We start from the raw sequence: 17,251 nt of genomic DNA on the forward strand, positions 1-17,251 counted from the left end.
CACACTGGAGCTTGAGAGGAGCTTTAAAGGCAAGTACTGACTCTGCTGCCTTTGTCCACCTGGTATTTATCATCCCACCTGTTATTTATTGCGCCATGTGTTATTTATCACCCCACCTGGTTTTTACACCCTGCTCTGCCTCCTCTGAGCAGAGTGGCTGCAGTTTGCAGGGCAGTGACTGTAGCTCTGTAACGTGGGTAAGAAGGGTTTTTCTCTTAAGAAACTTACTTTGTAATGTGGTTTTTTTTGCTGTTGTTGCTTTTTGGTTTTTTTTTTTTTTTGGTGGTTTGTCTTGCTTTGTTGGTTGTTTTTTGTTTGGTTTGGGGTTGGTTTTTTTTGGTTTTTTTTTTTGTTTGGTAGACTGAGTGGAGAGGCCCACACCATCCTGCTTGTGACCCTTGTGTTTGAAGTTATTTATAACAGAGCTGAAATTACAGTTCTTGGTTAAGCAGTGAAGATACACAACCTGTAGAAATAGGTGTTGATTTTGCAGAGTTACCAAGATAATATGCCTTTTCAAAGTGTGAAAAAATTGCAAAATATGGGACAATCACTTAGAGAAAGTGGCATTTAGATGTTTTTGTGTTGTTTTCCTGATCTTACTTTGTGTTGTATGGCATTACACATAGAAGTGGATAATTGGTTTAAAAATAGAAAGTGGAGTTTGAAGTGTTTGGCATCACAGATGTTGGGGCAGGGAGAATATGAGTTTACTCTGAGAGGATGGAATTACTTTAGCATACCTGACTGCTGGATTTAGTCTAGCAGGTCAACCAGTGTGTGTGTGTGGGTTTTTTTTCCCCTTTCTTATATATTTTAATGTCTTTATCTCTTTTTTTTTTTAAAAAAAAAAAACTAGTTAGTGAAATGTTAAGTGTTTGGAAGGATCAGAAGTCTCAGTTGTTTTTATTAACAGCAAATGGGTGGGGAGCAATGACAGATAAACTCTTTATTGCACTTGGAATAATTCTTCAAAGGAAATAGTTTAGTTTGAATTATTGGTAAGTGGATGGAACTTAGTGTAGCATGAAACCCATGTTCATGGTTAGGATAATTGGATGTGAGCTATTACATAGACAGTAGTATCCCTTTGGATTTTATGGATTTATTGATGTGAGGAAGCTGTCAGAATTTAGTCTGCCCCAGTTAAACTCTTGTAGTGTAAAATAAACTACAGCCATCTTCAGCTGTCTGTAGGTTATAAACCTGTCTTTAAATTGGTTAGGAAGAGATTTGAGCTAAGCTGGGGTACAGGCCATGTGGAATTTGGGTTTATTTAACTATGTAGCCTTTAAAGTTGACTCAAATTTCATTCAGCTAAAACAGCAGTTTTTGTTTTGTTACTTTTAACTGTATATCCATTATCAGCACAGAGGAACCTGCTGGAATGACGAAATTCGAGTGCCAGTGTGTGCAGAGGAGCAGGCAGAAAGGATGTGGCTAATTAGTGCTTGGTTTATTTATGCTGATGAGTTGCTTTAGTGTTTGCCTGGCAAATTGTGTTGCTATTAGAGAGAGAAAAGGGATTCATTAAACAAAAACCAGACAGAAAGGGGGAGCTCCTTTGTGTATTTAAGTTACAAGGCTGTTTCTGAGGAGTTTGGGATTGCCTTTGCTGTGTTCCCTGGCAGTCCTGAGGGCTCAGCTCAGGGATGTTTAAGGATGCCATACAGGCTCAGGGTGTGCATTTTCCTATGGGGTTTGTTTGACTCTTCCAGTCTGTGTTTAACAGCTGGTTTTATACCAAACAGGATTATGCTGTTCAATGAATTCCTGTATTTTCTCAGAATAATTCAGAGGGTTGATCATTGTCTGTCTCCATCCCCTCTTATCTACAGCTTGACTCTGTTTTTTGCCACTCAGTATTGCTGTATTCTTGGAACTCTGTAGGGCTTTTTATCTCTAATATTCTCACACAGCATCTCTGATATTACCACATTTTTAAGTTATCCCTTTAAATATTTGCTTTCAGTGGAATATGTTAAATTTAACTCATATAAATGGTATTTTTTTATTAACTACTTTCCCTCCTTGAGCTTGCTAAGTTGACCTATGTCATTTGCCTCTGGTTTTACTATTAAGTAGCCTTCGGGCCACCTCAAATCCAGTGTGTGACCTCCTCCTGTGCAGCTGTGCTGGTCCTGCCAGCTCACATTTGCCAAGAGAAAAACTTTCTTCTATTCCAAATTAATGCAGTCTTCTTTTATCTTGGAAAGTGATAAAAGAATAACTGTTTTGAAATGATGTTGGAATTGAGTGCTTCGTTTTCCTGTCAGTAAGAAACATGTTTTGTGCACACATTTGACATTCTGTCAGCACTGAAATGTTGCATTTTAGGTTCTGTGGAACCAGGTGTTTTAACTTCAATGTGCCATTGAGGTGTTTTGCCTCATGGATGGAGATATTTGGGCACATTTTATCTGTATTAATACTCAATTTCAGGCTTACCTGCAAACAAGCAGCAGAGCTTTTCCTCTTGAACTCAGTTTTCCATTTGGGATATTTCCAATCCTCAGCTTCTCCTCATCATTTCCTAGGTCTTGCTTTCCCCCAGGAACCTGAGAGCCACGAGCTGCAGAACAGTTTCCAAGCACCCTGTCAGCTGCAAGTCTCTGGACTATCAACTTTTGTTCCTTTTTCCACGTGCATCCCAGCAGCAGCAGTAAATGCCCAGTTTTGGCACTGAACTGCAGCTACCCCACAAACATTCCAGCCCAGCAAGGGTCTGCACGTTCACCTTCAGTTTGAACCCTGTGCTGCGTGAATTTCCTTTATGGAAAAGTATTTTACAACCTGGGTTAGAAAAAAAAACCTCCTTGAAATACCACTGAAGTCTTGAGGGGAGGGATTAACTCTGCTCTCCGAGTTATTGTGTTCCTTTGTATCAATTTGTCAGTGACAGAAGGAATTTATCTTCCCAAATCAGTTTAGATGGTTTGACTTCATAGCCACTGGTACAATTTTCTCCTCCTTGGTGCTTTCTATGGGTTTGGTTCAAGAAAGCTGTGTTTTATTTAATATTAATCTGCTTGCACTGAACTTTAGGGAATTGCCCAAATGAAACAGCCAGGAAAATCTTTTCCTTGGTATCATAAATGTAATAAAAAAGGGGTTTTTTTCTCGGTTAAATTTAATTTTGAGTTGCTCTAGGATTTTATTGGCACTTCATATAAACAAGTTCTGTGCTCTATTTCTCTATATATGAATATTTTTGGATGTGTAATGAATTTTTTACTGTTTTAATTTCAATCAAATTCCCATTTCAACAGGTTCCTAGCTGTAGATCATCGAAGTTCTCTTTTTTAGGAGAAGTTATACTGGGCATCATGAACGTCAATGATTTTGTAATACTGCCAGGCTCAAAAGCTGGAACCTCAGTGAGATTAAAAACAAAGTAAGTGTATTTTATCTGATTGGGATCGAGATGTGTTTTCATAATTCTTAATAAGTTTTAATGCAACATTAGCTAGAAGAGCTTATCTGTGCAAGAGCAAGCAGAATAATGATGTGTTTCTTTTTTAGCATTTTCCTTGTGCTTTTATCCACAAGCCTTTCTTTTCTCAGGCTTTAATCCACTTCCTGATTAAGTTATAGGTTTTATAACCCTCTGTATCTACTGGATAATACAAACATACTCAAGAAATCACTGGACTGTTTATTTTAATATAATTAAACTCCAAACCTTTCTGAGTACAGGCACAGTTTTGTGTTGGAGTTTGCACTTGACCTGTCCTGAATTTTCCACAGCTGTTTTCAGTCCTGCTGGGAGATAAAAGAAGGACATGGCTGTAATGACAAAATTTCCAACTTTTTTTTCCTGCTTTAAACTTCTTTAGGTACCTCACTCACATTCAGGTAATTTCTAATGAATATTTTACTATTTCCTCCAGAACTGTCAAGGAATTGCAGCTGGAGAAAGTGCAGTTAGAAACAGAAAACAGAGAGATGGAGAAGAGACTACGGCAGCTGCAGTCAAACATGAGCAGAGAAAAAGAAGAGAGGAGGTAGGTTCAGTTTCTCTTTGGGAAATAGGTTCAGTTTCCCTTTGGAATAAAGAATCTAATGAGATGCTCTCTCCACACCTCCACCTCCCCAGATGCGACCTCTTGTAAAGTTTGGAACTCACAATTGTGTTCAGTCTCCTCTCTCCAATCTTTCTTCCCAGTGATAAGCTTGCTTCCCTATGGCTTTGTTAATTTTAAACTCCTATATGATATTTGATCAGCTTTCCTCAATTCTTCCCTCTCCTCCTATTTCCCCTGTCTGATTGGATTTGTCACCTTAGTTTTCAAGCAGGAGATAGAGCAGTTTCTCTTGCACTCTTGTTTATTTCTGAGGTTTCTGCAAAGGATGCTGTTGTTAGTATTGCTTTGAATCCCCTTTTACATCTGGGTTGCCTGCCATCGTACAGAAGATGCCTCTCTGGGAAGCCAGGCTTGGAACTAAGCATGGTGTAACGAGGCAAATGCTGGGGTGAAGTTTAAATCTCTCTGAGTTGCTCTGAATGCTGGCAAATCTCTGCAACATCTGCTTCCTTTTCCTCGTGTTTCTGCCTGCTGTGCTTTGTCACTGGGGATGCAAATGCCTTGGATTTGGATCCCTTGGTGCTGCTAAGGGCCTGCTGTTGGCAGCTCTGTGAGCATTGCCCTGTGCTGCTTGGCCAGTGTTTTCCAGATGATGTGTGGCACTTTTGTCTCCATCTCATTCTCATGGAGTTGTTTCTGTTTTGTTCTCAAGGCCCTGTACCTGCAGACCCTGATAGGGTTGCTGTGGTGAGCTCAAAGGACAGGAGTCTTTGGCATTTGCACCACTGGTGGAATCATGGAGTGGTTTGGGCTGGAAAGGATCTGAACATTCCTGCATTTTAGCAGTGCTGGATGAAGTCCTGGAGTAAATTGGGACAGTGAAGCCTCACACAAAATGTACTTCTGTTCTTATTCTTCTGAAACCAGCCTTTGAGAACTGCTAAGATTTTTATGTTTAAAAACTTGGACCAATTTGATGGTCTAAAAAGAAAGACTTCCTTACACATTTGATGTATTTACTGCTATTAAAGTAGATGTGAAGCAGGTTTCAATGGAAGGGAGTGTTTGTGCTTTGGGGAATTGATCATCTTATAGACAAGGATTTTATTTTTGTGATGCTCTGTTCATATTTAAGAAGCTGAAGGAAAACTTTTATGATTCTCTTGCTCGCAGAAGGCCTAATCTTTAAGTTTTTTGTTGCCCTTGGTTTGTAGGAAATTAGGTGCTTATCATTGGAAATCTGGGCAGGCAGGACCAAGGACCAGTCAAGCCCGAGTTCTGGCACAAAATAATGATAACAGGAAAAAGGTAGGAAACCAAATTTGCAAGTGAAGCTCTTTCAAGTAAAACAAGACTTAGAACTAGATTTATGCTGCAGAACAGGAAAATTTCAAATACTATACAACTAAAAGGTTAAGCCTCATCTGAGTAAAATTCCTGACTGTTTATTTTTCCGTGCCAAGCTTATAGCTGCCGCTGAGCTGGAGGAACATCAAGTTTTGTTGGGTGCTCTGTTGGGGTTTTAGTTGCAATAAACAGCAAATTATTACTGCTTCTACAGATTTAATCCTGTAAGAGTGTCACTGGTAGTGGTGGAAGCCATCAGGAGCCGGTCGTTTGGCTGGCTGGGGCCCTTGATGAATCTGAAATACAAGGCTTTGGGTGAAGCTTTGAGTGCAAATTCTCTGCCTTCACAGATAAAATACACCCCAGTTAAAGTCTTTTATTTAACTCAATTTTATTGAGTCTTGTTCCATGTCATCCTTGCTCAGACCTAAAAGAAAGGATGTGAAACTTTTCTGCTAAATCATTGAAAAATCTGTTTTCTTTTTGATATGTACAAATGGGGCACTTTTCCATATTTTCTTTTGGAAAAATCTGTGGCAATTTTTCTTAAACTGGCTGAAAATGAGAACTTCAATAAAATTGCTTGCCTACCTGTGAGAGGAGAGCATCAGAATGAAAAGGTTTTTTTTAACCCACCTCTTTCTCTTCCCCCTTCTCTGAGACAAGCAACTCAGGGCTGTTGCTACTACAAAAACTTCAGGTTTCAGCTGGGGTGGCTGAGGAGGAGGTGCATGGGGAAGAATTTTCAAAGGGCAAAATTAAAGTAAGGGGTGAGTGAGGGGCAGTGAGGCTGCAGGGTGGATTCAGTTTGCAGGGGAAAATGGAGGAGCAAAAATGCTGGAAATTATGAATTACTGGGATGTTAGATCATGGAAGGGTCATGAGGACAATATTTCATGTCTGGGGATGGAAACTGGTCCTGGGCTTCATGGCTCCATGAGCAATACATGGAGTTTGCTCTTTAAGTACAGGCCCTGCTATTTCCTAACAGCATTTGCATTCTATAAAAGTTACTCTTTATTCATTTGCATTAGAACCTTATACAGATATCTCTAAATATTCTTTCCTCTAGGTTTCTCCAGAAAAAGTGAAGTTGCAAATACTCAAGGAACAGATTCAAGGTAAAGACATCTTTCTTAACTAAATGAAACCTAAACAAACTTCTGGTAGATTATTGCCTCTTGGAGGTTGCTGCAATTAACAATGAAGAAATCAGAGTGTGGACTACTGGATTAGTTGGGGGGTTTTTTGTTTATTTTGTTCCAGAGCCAGTGAAAGAACCAGTTAAGCCTGAAAGAAGAAATGTTGTAGCTCGTGAAAAATCTGAAGTGAAGGGGATGGCCTGTGGGCTACCAGAAATTAAGGGTGGACTGCTGGTAAGTAAATGGTTTCAAAATAACTGTCAGGCAACAGGATTTCATGTGTACAGAATTTTTTTGTAGCAGTATGTAGACACACATTTTTCTTTCTCTCTCTGATAATAACTTACTGCCCATAAAATAAAGGGAAATTTTACAGACTGGTCTCTCTGAATGCAAGGAAACAGATTAAATGGTTCTGTTATCAAAACTGTAAACAATTCTTTAACTGGTAACAGTTAAAGAATTTATTTAAACTGTATTTTTATTAATTTGCCCAGCATGTGGGTGTGGCTGAAGAAGGCTGATCTCATCCTTAACTAAGGAACATTACTCTGTGATTTAAATAGGATGTATTGCAGGCCAATAGGGCAATATTAAGTTGTCCATGAATGTTTTGTGATTTTTTAAATCCTTACATAAGGCCCATGGCACGGGTTGAATTCTGAGTGCTTTCCAAGCTGGCATCTCGTTGTGTTAGAGTGGAAATTTCTATTATCAAGTATGAGATGTTTTCTATTTAATAAAGAAATTTTGCCTTTTAGCAAGTATAAACTGGAAAGCCAGCCTCCAAAGTGTGGAGTAGCCTCATACAATTCGATTTTTGAAGTAATTTACGTGAATAGAAGTTCACTGTTGAATAAGAAAATAACTTTGTATCATCCCCCCCTCCCCACTCTGTAATACACGATGCGATTTGTTCCCATTGCTTTTATTAAACCACTTGGAGCTGCTAACACTCAAAGGAGCTGATGCTTTGTGTGTGCGTCTTTGTAATGCTTTTGCTTGGGGAAAAAAATCCGTGTGGATTTGGAATTTAAAAGAACTTACCGGCAAACCACTGGGATTTTGCTTCCAGGAACAAACAGCCCCAGCGCAAATCGCGCGCGTTCCGGTTTTCCAGCGGTTTTTAGGGAGCGATCCCGGCCGCTCCCGGAGCGCGGGGCCGCCTGCAGTGCCGGCAGCCGGCGCCCGAGGGCGCTGCGCCCCCGCAGGACGCGCCCGCCGCTGCGCTTCCCGGGGGATCCCCGGGCCCGGGAATAATCGAGCCGTGGGAAGAATTGCTCTGGAAATGGTTGCTGCTGGGAGGAATTGAGCTGCGGTTCGCTCGCCCCGCGGTAGGGGCAGCCCCGCGCTCGAGTCGTTCCGTGCTGATGCCGTGCTCACGCGGTGAGCTTGGCACCGTGCGCGTCCCGCAGGGCAGTGGGAGGATCGGGGGATGCCCTGAGCGTGTGGACACCGGCACCTCTGAACAGCCGCGGTTCGTTCCTTTTGCAAGTCTCAGGTGCCACTGGATGTGCCACTGGATGTGCAACCTGTCTCTGGGTCGGTTTTAGTGTAGTGCAGGTGGAAAGGAGGAGGTGTGAAAACATCCTGGTTGTGTAGAGGCTGCTCGTGTTTGGCTCTCATTACACCTTCTGCCTGTACTTTTGCTGCTTTTTTTGTGGTAAGAACATGTCTCTCACTTGGAGAATGTGTAGACAAAGGATCTTTCCTTGTGGTGCTTCCCATAAATATATAAATTATGTTGTGGTTTTGCTTGATAAATCATCCGAGAGTTGGTAATTAAGGCCCTCCACAGTAGTTTTCTTTGTTCTAATAAAGGTTGAAAAACAGTAAAATTCCAGTGTAACACTGGTTTTATCCTTTTGTAGCTGTTTTCAGTCAGTCTCATCTCTTACAGTATGCACTTCCCTGGGCTGCTGTTTTGATGTGTGAACTGCTATCCCAGTTAGCTCCTTAAATGACCATTTTCCTCTTGCTGACCTCTCCAGATGTGCCCCTGTCTGCTGAGAAGCTTCAATAAGCAGCTCTTCATTAGTAAAGCACAGAGCTCATAAATTGCTTTAACGGAGACATGCTGCATTAAATGCCTCATTTGATCCCTCCTGTACATGGGATGTGGGCTCTCCATGGTTTTCCATCCTACACATGGCTCTCTGATACCAGAAGCATTTAAATACAGGTTTTGTGTGTGTCTGGTAATAAAAACTTTGTCTTTCTTGTTTAGCTCTTGATAGGCCTTTGCAATTAATTGTGAGCAAGACCACATAAAATGTGAGTGATCTTGATGACCAGGTAGCTTAGCTGAGCCCAGAAAATTGAGTGCTGTAGCTCCACAGCTGACACTAAAAATGTTGCTGCTCATCAGAAGTGCTTTATTAGTAATGTTGTGGAACTGGTTTAGGAGCCAGCCTCAGAATCAACCTGTGCATGCCTTGGAAAGCAGGACAAAGGATTATTGCTGAGTGGTGCCTTTGATGAGGAGGCATCTGCAAAGTCTTTTCAGGAAGCTTCGCTTCAATGGAGAAAAGATAAAAGTGATCCTGGAGAACAACTGTGTGCCAGTGATGTCCCATCAGGTATGGTTTGTTCTGTTTTAGTGATATTTTAGCTATATCAGAAGCCATTTGGGCGAGTTAGATTTTTGGTTAGTGAAGGCAGATATTACGTTACAATAATAAAGCTTTTTCTTAGTTTTTCTCAATGTTCCTTTGGTAATAACAATAGTCTCTGAAGGCTTTTTAATGATATGCAGATGAGTGTTTAGCTCAGTTTTTGTAATGATCTCTGGCAGTGGCCAGGTTGTTCAGCCCATGTCCCTTTCCTGGCTTTGTTTCTCACGTGGCACTTCAGCATGAACTGTAAAGCTCAACATAGTCAATTTTAAACTGAGGCAGGGAATGTGCAGGGCTCAGGATTTTGTATGTGCTATCCAAGTACATTTTCTGCTTGCCTTCCACAGGCTCTTAATATTTCTTTGTCCCAATGAAAAGCTGCAATCAGCTGAAGTATGCATGGAAAAATATGAAAAATCCCTCTGATCTGACTGGGTTTGTGCAAGCTAGTCTTGTTCCTGTAGTCCATGGATGATGGTTTTTCTCTTTGGATTTTTGTACAAAATGACATTAAACTGATTTTTTTTCCCGTTTTTTTTCTTCTTTTCTGGGGGATTTTTATCTGTGGAGTCATGGATTTCTATCCCCCCGCTCTTCCCATGCCTCCAGTGTAGTAATCTGTAATAAATGAGGTTTTATGGCTGCCCCCACTACTGACTATGTTCAGTAAAATATCATATTTGCTGGCCATTTAAATTTTGGAGTTACACAAAGACTGAGCTAAGCACAGACTCAAAATGTGATGTTCATTCAAGAATAATGTAGGTAAATAACAAGCTTATAAGCCTGAACAGCTGTGGAATATTTTTTTCATAATTCTGACAGAACCTGTGGGGATTTGTGAGGTCCAGACCAATGTTACTGTTGTGAAGGAACCCATCCATGTGGAATTCCAGAAGGAGGGCCTGAGCTACATGGAGAAACTCCTGCTGAAGAAATACAGAAGGTATTGTTGAATTTGCTGCTCCTAGTGGAAGAACTCAGAAATACTTAATTAACAAAAATCCAGATTAAACTTTTAATATATTAGATATATCAAGAGGTAAGGGGAGTGTATACAGGAGGCTTTTTAAAAATAAAATAATGATTATAACCAGAGTTGATTACTTTATAGCTCAGAATTCCTGCAGAGGGAGTACTTAGAAGGATTCTCCTAGCTATCAGTTTATTGTAGAATTTTAAGGCTTGTTTTGATATTTTCTTGCTTGATTTTTGGGACATTTGCTACCAGAGTGTTATAGAGAAAAGGAAGGAAAATCTTGAGGATTTTTTTATGGACACTACAGTTGTTTTATTAGTTCTTGAGGAGAAAAGTCACCTCAATGAAATTAGGAGGAGTTAGTTAATGCTGCTTCAGTAAATAGGCTGTTAGGCTTTTTCTTTTTTTTGGTGATACATTAAAAAAATGTGACATCTTAAGATTGATTTTTTTTTTTTCTTTTTTTTTTTTCCCTGTTTTAGGACTCCTGCTGATCAAATTTTTGCAAGTTGCATGAAAGATTCAAGGCCTGTGCAAGCCCTGAGCATTCATCAGGCTGGGACTGGAGGAGGGGGAGAAGGAGATGATGATGATGACATTGAGGACTTAACAGGTATAAAAGATTTCTGTTTATTGAATCTAAAATACCTTTTCCTTGAGATTTCTTTTCTATGATTGCTGACCAGTTCCATTCTTAACCAGTCTGCTTAAAGCAGCAATAATAAAAGGAGAAATTTGTAGTTCTTCGTTATAAATAAAAATGGTGCATTTTTGAGTGTGTTTTGAACAGGCAATGCATGAAATTATTTATATTTCACAGCTGAAGAGGTGAAGAAATACTGGGCATCTGTTTATAGAGTGGAAGAACCCAGCACTGTTCCTGAAAATGCAGAGTGCTCTTTGAAAATTGAGTTCCTTGATGATGTAAGTATCTGAGGAAAGGACTTCATGAATCTCAACAATGAACTGATTTAAGTCTTGATCTGTTAAATATTTAAAGTAGCAACAGTTAAATAACTTCCAATAAGGAAAAGTACTGGTGCATTGTTTGTTTTCCATCCAAATGTGGAAAACTTATCTTCCCAAAAGTTCCCTGTAGTTTTTTTCTGTTGTGTTCAGGGACCTGCACTATATGGCATTTATACACAAAGTCTGGCAGCGTTTAATCACTTTTTAAATTTTAAAGTAAGTTTTAGAATTTTGATCTGTTGCTGAGTATGGGTCTCTTTGGTTTTGTTTTTTATTCAGTCTCATAGCAAGGACTTGAAAGAATCATCAGACTCTTCAGTGGAGGAAGCTGGAGTGGTGGCAGTGAATAAGCAAGGCAAAACTGACCCACTGCAGCAGTGTGGAAGGTACCGGAAATGCAGAGTTTGTGGGAGAGGAAAGGAAACAATCCCAAATTTGGGTCTAATTCCTAAGAAATGGGGGCTTTTCTTTGCAGGCAGTTAGATTTGAGTCACTGACTGTACATTGTTTTAAAGCCACTATGGATATATTAATTGCCTCTTTGAAATCCTAACCTATGTAAGATAGATCGCTTTGCATTTGCCTCTCCTGAATTACAGTAGAATTCCTCTTTTCTGAGCTCTTATCTCAGCAGGAGCAGGAACTCACAAATTTTACCATTGATCACTGCTGTGCACATTTAGGATACTCAACTAACCTTATAATTCCAGACAAAACCAATAATTGATACATGTGCAATTCTTCTGATCTCCCAGCTTTTATCTGATTAGCTGTGACCTGTTTTGCTTTTTTCTATTCTTCTGGTCTTTTCCCCTTCCTCTGTTTCAAAGCTCAGCAGCTGCAGACCAGAACGACACAGAACCACACCTTTAAAAGAGAAATGGGTATAATGGGAAAGTCTTCCTGTCATTTAACTTCCTCAGCTGACACTTAATATCTTTTACTTTTTTCTCTCAACAGAAATCCTGTTTCTTCTGAAGAAATTTCTCAAGGTAAATGTGAAAAATAATTAAGTTTTTTGTTCAAAATACATAAATGTGTCCAGTTTATCATTCTCATATAGGATGGGGTAGCCAAGTGCAGTGGTCTGAAAAATAATTAAAGGTCATCAAATTACGTGCCATTCTCTGGGCTATCACAGTTTGATTTGATTACAATTTGATGGGCTGTGTGGGCATTGTGATAAACATGTATGACCAAAGAAAACCAACTTAGAGAATCATTCACAGCCTGTTAGGATGGATTTCAAACCTTATAATGCTTTTAAGGAAATCTTATGAAATTTCTACTATTGCCTTTCTTTAGCTTTAATGGAGGTTTTGTATTTTAAGTTCATGAAGAAAACAGTGGACTTGGAGGTTATAATTAATATTCATTTCCATTACAAATACTGCTGGTTTCATGATTTTGTTCTACTTTTGTAGAAACACTGATTGTCTGCAGAGATCTTGACATAAATGCTGTGCAGGAGGAGAGTATTGAACCAAGGGCTGTGAGATCATCCCTGAGCTCCTGTGGCCTTCCTGAGGAGATCTCTAACCCCACTGAAGTAGTGAGCAAAGATCTCCTTGAGACACAAGTGCAGAAAAGCAGGAGAGAGCCACAAGAACTGGGCAGTGTCTGCAATAGTCCCAATTTGGTCTTGCCTGTAATTAAAAGATCTTTAACAGTAAGTTACTATGTCTTTAATTGATAAATAAATAAAGGATGTTGCTTAGTCTACTTTAGATTTAGGGGGGTTGTCACAGCCTGCCATATTTGATATGTAGGGGATGAAAGTGTCCATGTTGTGTTGCCAGTTTTCTGTTAATGTTCAAAAAAAAGGAAAAGAGAACAAACTCATCTCAGACGTAAAAACAAAGGTGCTGGAGGAGCAGCTCTTCCCATGTTTGTATTAATATTACTTCACCCCTTGACTGAATGACCAAAAATTGTAGATAGTCTTATCTAACAAATTATTCAAAAGCAAAAAATCATAGAAAAGGTTGGGACATCAATTTGGAATCATTGTTAAACAGGGAGTACCTTCCTTTGTGTACCCAAAAGTGAACACGAAGAAAAACTGCTTTTCATGTCCACAGTGAAAGAACAGACTCAAACTCTCACAACATGAGAAGTTTTTGGGATTTTGAAGTACATCTTGAGCAAAAACATCATCCTCATGAATATCTATTACAGCAGGCTATCACAATCAGTCTGAGTTCTATGAAATGAGCATTTTATTAATGTAAACTTGCAAGGGCAACTTATGAAGTTTCCTGTTTCCTTTCCTGTTTCTAATATCTCTGTTTTACTCAAGTTACAGGATGTAGCCAAAAGACAGAAGTGTGGTTCTACATCGTATCAGGGACTTGAAGGTTTCTTTGTTCTTTGTGCAAACCCTAAACAAGAAAAGCTGGAGGCACCTTCTTCCCTGAGTGCTGCCTCCAGCCCGAGGGACAGGAGTATCCCTTTCCAAGGTACTGTTGTGTGAATAAATTCTCAAAAATGTATGTATTTATCATCTTTTTTCAGTTCCCTTCTATCCAGCTTGTTTTTAGGAGTCACTTCAGGGTGACAGTCATGCCACACAAATGGTACTGGGCAAGGAGAAAATAAACTTCCTACCTTGAGGAAATCCAGTGCCATAAATTTATATAATTATTTATATAAATATATTCCCTGAGAATTTGGTTCCAAGAGGTTCCTACTGCTTTTTATGGTGTATATGAAACAACATGTGAACATCATTCATCTGGTTAAATATATCACTTGAAAGTAAGTTTATAAAAGTCTGTTACGTATCTATAAAAAAATTGTTGCATGGCTTCTTTAATTCCCACATTAAATGCAGCAAATACAGGAACAGTAAATGCATGTTAGCACAAAACCTGAAATGAATTTCCTTTAATAATGTTTGGTTTCAGGAGATGGGCAGTGGGTTTCTGAAAGGAGCTTTAGTGAATATGCTGATGACTCTGTAGTTCAAGGTGTCTTAGAAAGTGAACTGACCAGGGCTGCAAATGCTTTCAAGGCCCAAAAGGAACTTTCCTCTCTGATGGCAGCGTGGATGCCATGCCCAGGTAGGGACAGCCACAGTTCTGAGATGCTACTTAGGTAAATTTTCATGATGTAAAATGGAGACATTCTGTCTGGGATGATTCTGTTGAATTTGTCATTTTTATATCTTCATCTGTGTATTGGTATTTTGGTTTTTTGTGAGAATGGGCTTTTGAGTTAAAAATGATCTCTTCTCAGCTATCACCAATAATTCTTTTTACTTGGCTTAGTTTCTACTTCTGTTGCTGCCTCTTTCCTCCCCTCTTAGCTTGAATATTTAGAGAATAAATTCTCTAGAAGAAGTTCCTGTATTTGTGTGTTGGCAGTCTCTGGTATAATTTGGGAGTGATCTAATAAAGGATTTCTTCCTGCTACAGAAGTAAGTCTGATTACATGAACTCTAAGAAACAGGAACACAAGTAATAACTGCCTCTGCACTTTTTTGTTACCTTTCTCAATTTCAACTGTCTCCATCCCAAGAAATGTAGCTCTACATTATTTCTCACATCATGAGCAACCAGGTTGACACTTTAATTTAAATAATGCTGTGTGCAGAAATCGAAGCTGTCAATTTTGAATCCTGGGAAAATATTGGAAAGTGTCTATATTTTATTCATGTTAGTTTAAATTAAAAAAAAGGACCCAAACTTTGGAGCTTTCTGCAATCATTCACAGTGTCTCCCCTCAAACAAAATTTGTGGCATTGTGCAGAATACTTAAATCATAGATTTCTTTTCTGAAAGATACTTCTGAAGTATGAGGTGGTGAATTTATAGGTGTTCATAAAGAAGTTACAAATATTGGAAAATACAATCTTAATTTGTAGTGATATTTTTCATCAGCTAGAGTTGGTTTGAGACTTTTAATGGCAAATTTTTGTCAATACTGTGGATTTTTTTCCAGCTGATAATGTAGATGCTGCATCTTTTTGTTCATATTTGCTCCTAAAACGTTTCAGGCCCTGAAAACCATTACAACTTAACTTGTGAAGATGGAACCTCCTCCAGCAAACCCTGGGAGAAGATCTGTGGAAATGCAGATTTCCAGAACACCCTGCAGCTGAAAGACCATGACACATTTGATATTTTTGGGTAAGTTCAACTTGCTGGATGTGTTTTTATGATATTTTAGATTACTCAAGATGCCAACTATGTCAGAACTGAAATAAAACCAGCCCCAACTCTCTGACTGTGCAATACATGCTAATTAAAAATGTCAGCATGACCCGTGTGGTGTCTTGGTGTTGTTCTAAGCCACTTCTCAGGCAGCTCATAGTCAGAATTGAGGGATGTGTTTTGCTGTTGAGACTCCAAATGATAAATTTGGGATTGTGGGTTTTTCATGCATTAGCAGTGAGATTTATGAAGTAAATCTCTTAAGAATCATCTGCATTCTTGGGCTGTAAGGTACCTTTGAAAAGTTGTGAGCAGGTGAGCCAATAGCCTCCAACTCACCTTGTATCTGTTATTTTGCCTTGGACACTGAGGAGATGAGGGGAATAAAGGAAATTCCTAAAGTTCTCTGTCTCACTGGTTTTTACTGGGATCTCATAACCAGCAAGAGTCAGTGAGACACTGAAGTGAACTCCATGCTATGTGATTTGAGCTGATTCAGAGATTTGTGACAAAAACTGAGGGGAAAAGCTGCATTAGAGTAGTTTGTACATGATGTGCACTGAAAAAACCTCCAGTAAAAGCTGTTTTTGTACCTTTTAGTTCAACATATGTGAACATGTGTCAGCAAGGCTTAAAGCAGAGAACTTGGGCAATCTGAGGTGCTGGAAAATCACTGTGATGTGTTTCTTCTAAGGGACTGGGATGAAAGGCAAATGGATGATGAGGAAGCGATTCTGGAGGACAAACAGCAGGTTCTGGCCTTGCAGTGAACATGGAAAACTCAGTTCAGTCCCTACCTTTGTATGGTACAGAACCAAGAAGATCAAGAGGTGTTTTAAGTGCTGCTCAAGACATCATCTGCTAAGGAATATTCTGTAAAGTTGTCATTAAAACTTCTTGAAAACACATTGATTTTGTTTGGGTTTTTTTAATTACTCTGAAGAAAGAATAAAAGAACTGATCTTGTGCTGCTATTTTTTAGGATTGTTTTATTCTTTATTTTTTGTTCATTGTAAGTTTTCTTGCCTGCAGATGGAATTTTGTGTCTCCAAATGTGGTTTTATGTTGCCAAGGGGTATTAATGGGATAAATTGAGGTCTCAGTATGATCAGGTTTGTGATGAGATGCACAAGAGGAGCCAAAGGTCAAGTACACTTTGTCACATGTTTTATAAGGGACTTGCACCTTCCAGAATAGACTTTAACAGTTTTCCACAGCACATTTAACTTCTCCTGCCACACTCTTTCCTTCCTAACTCCAGCAGGGAGCCCAGACTAAAGCAAACCTCTGCTCAGAATCAACTTGGGAGTGAATTCCCCTTTCTTTTTCTGCTCCAAAATTCCAGTTCAGAGGGATCTGTGTCCAGCCAAATTCAGCTGTGCTGTAAGTACTGCCTTACAGGGCTTTGATAATTAAAAGAACAAAGAGGAAATGCACTTAAAAGGTCATATTGGGTGGTTTTAATTTTAACAAACAGCCTCAGCTGTCCTTTTGAATTTGCTGCCTTGGTGTTGTATAAAAAGCTTTATCTTCCTCCTCCCCAGGAAGTGTAAGGTTTAATGCAATTAATACAATTTCTGTAAAAGGTCACTTGGCCAACGTGGTGCTTTGATGTAAGGAGGGTTTGGGGACTTTTGAGGAGATGCTTAATTGTACCCAGTAATGGAGTGGCTTTGAAATTACCTAAATGGTATCTTTTGGTAGCATCTTCAGGAATCTCAGACACAGCATCTTGCTTAGCTTTAAAGTTCTCTTTCCCTTCATGTGCCTGACACTTTCCCTTTTATTAGTTTCCTCCACTGTGGGTTTTAAGGAAAAGTTCCTCCTTCTCCCCTGGTTTTGATAAAAAAGGTTATAGCAAAAGCAGTGGCAAAGATTTGTCTTTTTGTGTTGGGAAACTGGGAAAGTGGGATTAATTAAAAGCTTTTGTCTGACAATTGTTCTTAAATGTTCATGGATAAACTGCCTGACAGGGCTCTAAAATTCATGGAAATTGTTGTCCCCAGAAACTTTCCTGTAG

At 39.3% G+C, this 17,251-nt stretch overlaps 1 protein-coding gene across 4 annotated transcripts; it reads left to right on the forward strand.

Moving 5' to 3' along the window:
• Positions 1-161: 161 nt before the first annotated feature.
• ZBBX (zinc finger B-box domain containing) lies at positions 162-16,205 on the forward strand. Of its 4 annotated transcripts, none has more exons than XM_032119879.1 (18): positions 162-197; positions 2,538-2,604; positions 3,270-3,394; positions 3,891-4,004; positions 5,240-5,333; positions 6,445-6,493; positions 6,639-6,748; positions 8,919-9,093; positions 9,955-10,075; positions 10,591-10,721; positions 10,929-11,032; positions 11,357-11,463; positions 12,038-12,069; positions 12,502-12,746; positions 13,377-13,536; positions 13,984-14,139; positions 15,075-15,207; positions 15,832-15,919. In XM_032119879.1, the coding sequence occupies exons 3-18, from the start codon at positions 3,327-3,329 to the stop codon at positions 15,887-15,889; spliced, it is 1,857 nt and encodes a 618-aa protein (XP_031975770.1). In that variant the 5' UTR covers positions 162-197; positions 2,538-2,604; positions 3,270-3,326; the 3' UTR covers positions 15,890-15,919. The 4 variants fall into 4 exon arrangements, with proteins under 4 accessions (XP_031975770.1, XP_031975771.1, XP_031975768.1 ...); XM_032119877.1 differs by lacking the exon at positions 15,832-15,919 and adding an exon at positions 15,926-16,205 and having other exon boundaries at positions 168-197; XM_032119878.1 differs by lacking the exon at positions 15,832-15,919 and adding an exon at positions 15,926-16,205 and having other exon boundaries at positions 168-197; positions 3,307-3,394.
• The last annotated feature ends 1,046 nt before the right edge of the window (positions 16,206-17,251 follow it).

This window comes from Corvus moneduloides, chromosome 10 (genome assembly GCF_009650955.1).
Source record: "Corvus moneduloides isolate bCorMon1 chromosome 10, bCorMon1.pri, whole genome shotgun sequence".
Classification (NCBI taxonomy): Eukaryota; Metazoa; Chordata; class Aves; order Passeriformes; family Corvidae; genus Corvus; species Corvus moneduloides.

Coding starts and splice junctions, on each gene's coding strand:
- ZBBX (XM_032119877.1), top strand. CDS start 3,327: ATGAACGTCAATGATTTTGTAATACTGCCAGGCTCAAAAGCTGGAACC. Junction 5,334..6,444: donor ATAATGATAACAGGAAAAAG/GTAGGAAACCAA, acceptor TCTTTCCTCTAG/GTTTCTCCAGAAAAAGTGAA. Junction 10,722..10,928: donor TGACATTGAGGACTTAACAG/GTATAAAAGATT, acceptor TATATTTCACAG/CTGAAGAGGTGAAGAAATAC.